The sequence below is a fragment of the Asparagus officinalis genome, chromosome 2 (genome assembly GCF_001876935.1).
Source record: "Asparagus officinalis chromosome 2, Aspof.V1, whole genome shotgun sequence".
NCBI classification, from domain to species: Eukaryota; Viridiplantae; Streptophyta; class Magnoliopsida; order Asparagales; family Asparagaceae; genus Asparagus; species Asparagus officinalis.
In genome coordinates this window covers 53,308,219-53,316,210 of record NC_033795.1, presented here as the reverse complement: position 1 = coordinate 53,316,210, position 7,992 = coordinate 53,308,219, and the positions used below count along the sequence as shown (strand labels likewise).

General features: G+C 35.2%; 1 protein-coding gene across 1 annotated transcript in view; it reads left to right on the top strand.

Annotated features, from left to right (window-relative positions):
• The window catches only part of LOC109831496 (pyruvate dehydrogenase E1 component subunit alpha, mitochondrial), an 8,297-nt gene extending 4,959 nt beyond the window's left edge, over window positions 1-3,338 (top strand). The window contains exons 4-8 of the mRNA XM_020398830.1: window positions 1,991-2,086; window positions 2,162-2,233; window positions 2,458-2,511; window positions 2,626-2,691; window positions 2,943-3,338. Coding sequence (XP_020254419.1) covers window positions 1,991-2,086; window positions 2,162-2,233; window positions 2,458-2,511; window positions 2,626-2,691; window positions 2,943-2,987 — 333 coding nt within the window. The 3' untranslated portion in view covers window positions 2,988-3,338. The remainder of the gene's footprint in view (window positions 1-1,990; window positions 2,087-2,161; window positions 2,234-2,457; window positions 2,512-2,625; window positions 2,692-2,942) is intronic.

Here is a 7,992-nt window from a genome sequence, read left to right as displayed (position 1 = left end):
TTATCACCAAAACTTATATATTTTGTTGAACTTGCACGCAAATATGGACAACTATGTCATCTTTTTTCCTTGAGAAATATTGTTTGTATAACTTCTGGAATATTTGATATAATTTATTTGCTGTAAGGATACCTTATTTTTGTAGTATTGCTTTGGAGAATAATTAATTTAGATTATTATGTGATATAAAATAAATCATGGGCTTGCTTACTTGTTGGAGTGCCGTCTGGTACTCTATTCTTGATTCTTTACATTACTAGCAAATATACTTGAAATCAAAGAGTTGATGCATAGGGAAAGCGAAAAATTTAAGCTCTATGGTAAACAAATTGATGATTCATCTCAATGATCAATTAATCATGAAGTGTTGCAAGTGGGATTGGTCCAAACTCTTGAATAAGGCAACATAATAGCAGTCGGTTTTGTTAAATATGCATCTTGCAAACTGACGTAGCACGATCTATCAAGCTCTAGGAAAAGTGATTAAACGAACTAATATGCAGAATAAATGCAAACTCACACTAAAATTACAGTGGAAAATAACTTTAAATATCAAACAATATGAACTAACAACTAATAGTAATAAATGGTGTAAAAACTACAGCAAATAAGGAATGCGTTCGCGATAAATCTAAGGCATGAAACGTTGAGCACAGTCCACAAATCCTAATTGGGAACTCAACGTTGGTGTCGAATTCCTATTAGCTAGATCCTGCGAAAGGGTTTCAAAATAAAAGGGTTAGTTTAATATAAGATCAAGGATGTAATAATTCTAATTAACCACAATATAAGCAATCTAATTAAATGAGAATAAAGGCTTAGATCTGAGTTTTGTAATTTTCTGTCACTGTGGAATTCTGCAGGGATCAAATCTGTGAATGAGATTGCAACGTTGAGAAAATAGGCACTGTTCACGAGCACTGTCCACGATACTGTTTACGGAACTGTTCACGAGGTTGCTGTTCACGATACTGTTCACGATACTGTTCACAGGAGGCTTAAAACACAATTGGAATCACTCCAGAAATCTCTTTGATCAATAATTCTCATTTAAAATTCACTCCCTATTACACAAAAGTTCCTCTCTTCTATAGAGAGTTGAAGATAACACAAATCTTATATGAAAACTAATCAAATCTTATCTCTAAACAAATTAAATCTTATCTAAAAACATGTAAATGTTTATCTCTAAACAAATCAAATCTTAAAAATCTCAATTCTATCAATAACTTTATTTTTATCCTAACAATATCTAAGTAAAATCAGCCCTTATCTGAAACTGAATAGAATCTTATGATTCTTAATGAGATCTACGATGCTAAGTCCCTCTGGAATAGAATCAGGTATATTTATCCTTATCACAAAATGAACATTTCAATGCCTAAATTACCCAAGTCTAACAACTCTGGTGGACCAGGTTCTTAAAACTTAGCATAGAGAAACTAGTTACTATCATATTATTAGTACTCCATGACATTGAGCAGGGATATCTACTTTTTGGATGCATTTTATGTAAAATATGTAAACATAAAAGAGCAATGCAAGTAAACAGGCAGAGCACTTTATAGTACCTTACAGAAAATCTAAAGGCAGATTAATAATGAAAGTTTGTAAGTGTAATCACCTAGAGAGAAATCAATAAGCTCAGCAGTAATTGCCACTTCAGTTTACAAAAGTTGCCACTTCCATGCAAGAAAGTTGACTCAATGGCCATACGATTGATTCTTGTGTTCATACACCTACCTTTTGCCCATTAATTCTCTCAAGCAGTAAAATATTATCTAGCAATGAAATTGCTGTCTAGATGACACACAAACACACATTTTCTTTTTCTTTCTTAGTCTTAAAATTATTTGTTAGGTATTTTCTGCGCATGATATAACGACTACTTTGGCTGTTTCTCCTTTTCTATATGCTATTAGTGCCAATTTTCAAGCATATATTACGAGACAGTGGGGCTGCATATGATTATTGTTATGGTGATTTGCAGATCCTCGAAATGGATACTTACAGATACCATGGTCATTCTATGTCTGACCCTGGGAGCACTTATCGCACACGTGATGAGATCAGTGGTGTGAGGCAGGTGGGTTTGTTTCTAACTCAAATCTGAAGTGTGCGCATTCTTTTGATATTCACTTTGCGCCTGTCATATTTGTAGGAGCGTGATCCGATTGAAAGAATTAGAAAAGTGATACTAGACCATGATCTATCAACTGCTGCGGAGCTCAAGGTAGTGATTCTAGTTGGAACCTTCACTAGCAGACTGTGGTTCTTGAATTTGGTTAAGTTGTGTTAACAATCTTAATGCAGAATTAAGCGGAATTGTTAAGTTGTGTACTTAACAAACTGAATGCAGAATTTAACAGATATGTTTGTACTTTATTCTATTCACTTTATATTTCCTCTCTCTTAATCTTTGGTTTCCTCCTTTTTCCTTTTTAAAAATTTGAATAGGATGTTGAGAAAGAAGTGAGGAAGGAAGTAGATGATGCGGTTGCTAAGGCCAAGGTAGTCTCCTTAACTGCATCTGATTTACTAATATATTCAGCAGTCAATTTGTGTGCATTTTCGTATAAATTTTGTTGGATATGCCTCACAAATGTACCCCTTCCCATTTTTCAGGAGAGCCCCTTGCCTGAGCCTGCAGAGCTATTCACTAATGTATATGTCAAAGGATTCGGCGTAGAGGTAACTGAGAACTAGAAATTCTTTTTGGTGCTTTCAATTTATCATATTTCGCATATCTTCCTCTTTTTTAAAAGTTTCTTATGAAAATACCTGTTTTGCAAAAGAGTTTGAGAGCAGGCTACAGGATCCTCAAACATTAGGATCCAGTTGATCAAGAAAGCAGCCATTTTTTTCATCCCATATTGGCACCAAATAATTTTGTTTTCTCACCGGTGTAGTGTAATTATAACCCTCCTATTTTGTTGCTACAGGTATTTGGCGTAGATAGGAAGGAGACAAGGAGTGTTCTTCCATGAAGGAAACTTCCCTTTACGTAGCGGGCAACGGACATTTTCTTTTGAATCATAGAAGCTTGGAAATAACCGGTTTGCAGACTGGCTAAGAGTAGAGAAATTTTCTCCTAGATGTGTTCCTATAGAGAGCATACCACTGAATTCTGCGAATCTCAGCATTTCATTTTTCTACAACTTGTTGACGATATACAAAATCTTCTTCAAGTCTTGCTCTTCTTTGCTTTTTTTTTGGCCTAGTAATATCATAAAGAAGCCATTTTGTAAACCTGACACTTTGATGGAATTGCTTGATTTTGGCAGGCAGGCTTTCTGTGCTACCAATCATAAAGGAAAATTATTGTGTTCTTGGCGATAGCGTTTGGCATTTTACTTACGTTTTGCTGACAATTTCATCTCATTCGACCTTGATATATTTTTCAATTTTTTTCTTGGAAAGATGCAGGAATAGCTAAAGGTAAATATTTGAAGCTTTAGGATAACTGCAGTTCATGCTTCAGGTCGAAGATCGTTTCACACTTGCTATGTTTTGTTTTTGTACTATCTTGAATGGTGTTCCTCGCGTGGGTCTTGATTTGCTCCTGTAAACTGTGAAGCAAATTTCTTATTTAAAAACGGTAGCAATGGTTCCAGTCCCAGCGGAGGATATCAATTCTTGACGTCCTTAATGTTAATAGCAATTTACTTTTGAACTAAAATATTGGCATAGGCAGGTGATGGATTTTGTGTATTTATCTGATTATTATCATAATTTTCTATACGCGTACCATGAATGGATTTTTTATTAATTTTTATTACCCATACAAAAGTTTCAATTTCATTCAAAATCAGGGGAGGCAGTTTTTGTGTATAAATCTCTAAAATTCATAGTAGTTCTATTAGGGGACGGTCAACTAGAACTTTTCAAGTAGAACTGGAATTATTGGTAAAGTGAGAATTTTTTTTGATATTGGGATAATTTAGTGGAGCAATGATGGATAATTTTTGAAGTGGTATAATTTAGTAGGATAATATGGTGGGATAATGACAGATAATATTTTAAGGTTCGGATAATTTGGTGAAGGAAGAAATTTTCAAAATAGATCTAGTCGTAACTCTTATTGCAAAAATCGACTCATTCCGAACTTTATTATAGAAATTGACTCACTTTTCTGGCCACGTCAGCCACGTGGCCCGAAATTGGATCGTTTAAAAAAATTGAATTCCTAATTAGTTGGGGTTGCTAACCTACTAATTAGGAGCACCTCTCATTCTTGGTGAGTTTGCCAACCCCAATTGTTTGGTAGACGATTCCCCAAAACTTCCCCTACTGGAAGATGCTCACCAAATGGTTGGGGTTGCCAACCCCGATCATTTGGCAGACCCACAATCTCCCCATCGCTCGAAGATGTGGAATCGGCTAAGGGACCAAATAGTTGGGGTTCTCAACCCCCACTATTTATGGTGGGGCCTACCCGATTATATATACCAATCGATCCCCTCTCCCCTCACAATACCAATTCTTTCTTTTTCTACCTTCGGTCTCTCATTCTTCTCCGCCTACCCAAGTCTCCCAAACCTATTTTTGTGGCCAAAATTCAACAAGGAAATTTGCTAAAGATCTCTAGGGTAAATTCTCTTCTCTCTCTCCTCTTTTAACATTTAAAAATCTAGGATATTTCTCTCTTCTTTAACATTCAAATCTAGAGTTTTCATCAAAATCCAATTTCTAGGGTTTGAAATATAATATCAATTACATATCTTTCTGGTGATTATCAGTCTTTGTGTGGAATTGCTTTAATTGAAATTAAAGTTCTAGGGCATAGAATGCTCATTTTGGGGTTTAGGGTTTTCATTTATTTATTTAGGGGTTTTCATCAAAATTATAGTTATACGATTATGAGATTGTTTGCATCTAGGTTTTCCTCTCTTATTCAATGGCCTGATAAGTTTTTAAAATTTTTTTGCATTTAAATGATATAATCTAATTTTTTTTATAGGTTGAACAATATGGTTTTTATTGCTTGTTCATAAGGTGGGAAAATTAATTATGGAATGAATAATATGCTAAAGTACGTTGGAGGAGTAACAACCCCGTTAATGATCTCGGAATCATGTAGTTACTATGACTTGATTAAGGAATTACACCGAGTTACGAAAGTTGATCCACAAGAGTACCGACTAAAACTAATATGCAATTGGCCCATATCTTTTTATAGAACATCCGCGGTTAAGATCTCAAACGATCATCATATGAGCATTATGTTTAATTTGAGCAAGTCGCAACTAATGGTAGAATTGTTTAATTTTATTCTATATAATTTGTAAGTCAATGCATACTCTCTGGAGAGGTAATTTTTTTTATTTTCAATCATTTTAAATTTTCAATCTTATTGTTGTTACATAATCATTTAAACTGTTTAATATATGCAGGCCCTGTGTAATACTATTGTTGATCATATTCGTGCACATTCGAGTTGGGATTTGACAGATCCACAGGTCCAATATTATGTCCATCAAGCAGGTTTTTTTTTCAATATTCACAAATAAAATGGGTAAGACTCGATTGACCTCTTTTGACGATATTGATTGAACGATGAAAGCCTGAGACAAATACATTCCAAATGCATCAAGGAGAGTCAACTATTACTCTGCATGATGTAGGGATTTTACTTGGCCTCAAAGTGGATGGAGATGCTGTTACGTGTACCAATGACTTAAACAGGAGAGGAGTGTGATAATGATTACTGGATCAAGCTCCTAATATGAAGAGTAGTAAGATCAATCTCAAGTGGTTACGAAATAATTACATGAATGTACTAATCGATGCTACTGAAGAGATCGTCAAGACATGCCCGTGCGTATATACTCTATATGATCGGTGCCATTCTATTTCCAGATTCAACTAAGAATTCAGTGCATGTTAGATGGTTGCCACTTCGTGAGGATTTTGAGGAGTTTAGAGAATTATCTTGGGGAAGTGCAGTGTTAACTTATCTCTATAAGGAGATGACAAAAGTGTCATTCGTGCAAAATAAAAAATTTAAAGGTTGCATCACTTTGTTGCAAATATAGTCATGGGAGCGATGACATTTGGGAACACCAAATTTAAGGGAGACCCAGGTTCTTGATGGTCAAGTTCCATTAGGATGCAAGTATATTAGTTTTTAATATTTATGATTACATATAATTTTATATATTTATTTCAATCTATACTAAACCTTTATATATCAAATAGATGGAATGTTTCCAGATATTAGCAAACCTTCCCAAAGGGTCATGAAAACTTTTATAGGATCGAACTTGATTAAATGGAGGACGAACATGTATAAAATCATAATATCTAACTATATTCAGGCAATATATCATATGTTACTGATATGTAAATTTTTGTAATTTTCTTTATAGGTCAAGCGGATACCCTATGAACTGCTTTTAGCTTCACTATGAGATATTTGCAGAGATGGTGAAGATACATGACATGCTCGAGTACTGATTATATGCTTCGAGATTGTTGAAATGCGCATGCCTGATCATGTGCTTCGACAATTTGAATTAAAACAACATATTCCAGATCCTGTAGAAAGAATAGAGCGAAATTCCCGAAAAGGAGCACATCATCAAAATTGGAAGAAAATTCATCAAGCTCACATTGAGAATTGGGAGTTGAGGGAGGATATTATAGTGATGGAGAGAGTTGATGCACCAGAAGATGTGTACTTACGTTGGCATTTGGGGATTACTCACCGATGGATATTTCAGGAGAACAAAGCATCTAAGGAGTACATACCGAGAGGTCCAGTTAGGAGAGAGTTGGTAGGTAGATAGGCAAAATATACAATAATTTTATGATTATTATTTTATTATAAACCAATTGCTAATAATCTTCTTCCCCTTTTTATCATATAGGTACAAGAACTCAATGTATTGCACATGATGCATTAAGATTGACTACCGAGCTGAAGGGTGAGGAACGGATTTGTTCGCATCATAAGAAAGATTCGGTCCGATCTTAGAAAGACACGTCATGCAAATCGTGATGGACGTCAAGAACAACGCATAGGGTACGAGCATCGACGAGTTTGAGGACACGGCAGGGCGGGCTCAAGTCTTGCACATGATGATGCTGGATGTTCATAGGAGGCTCAAGCCAAATGTTCACAGCAAGTTCAAGTCGATGAGGATGTCATGCGCTCACAAATTCACACACAACTTAATGATGAGATCATCCAAGCTCATGTTGAAGGCGAACGGGGAAGGGGGAGAGGAAGAATAGGAAGAGGGAGAGCGAGAGGAAAGGGAATTCTAAATATTTGCTAAATTTCAATATTTCTTGTTTTATGTTGTTTACGTTTGAAATGCTAGTTGGACTATATGTTTATGATTAGATTTTTAGTAAGTGAATTACATGTTATGTTTTTGTTCGAAATTGGTTATATATGTAATATAAATATAAAGATATATGTTTATTTGTGATTAAAATTGATTATGGATTGATATACGTGTAGCAAGAGAGCTTGTGTTAAACCTGGCAATTTTAGTCGAGGATTAATATATGTTAGTAGGAGAGGAGATTTTCCAGCAAGTTTGTATGATGGAAAGTCTCTACCAAATAGTCGGGTTTGGGAACCTCGACCATTTCTATCCACAAGGTGGGTAATAGGGTGGAAGTTTTTGTCAAATGAACATGATTGCAAACCCTGACCAGAACGGGGTTGCAAACCCCGACCAAAATGGTCAAGGTTCGCAACCCTGACTTTTTTAGCTCTGCTAATCACGAGCATGATTAGCCAAGCTTCTAAGGATTTGGTAGAGGTGCTCCTAATTAGTTGGGGTTAGCAACCCTGACTAACTAGAAATTCGATACTTTTTTAAAACGACCCAATTTCTGGCCACGATGCTGACGTGGCCAGAAATTGGGTCAATTTCTATAATAAAGTATAGAATGGAATGATTTTTGGAATAAAGTTTAGATTGTGTCTATTTTGAAAATTTCTTCTTTGGTAGAGTAATGGTGGATATATATTACTAT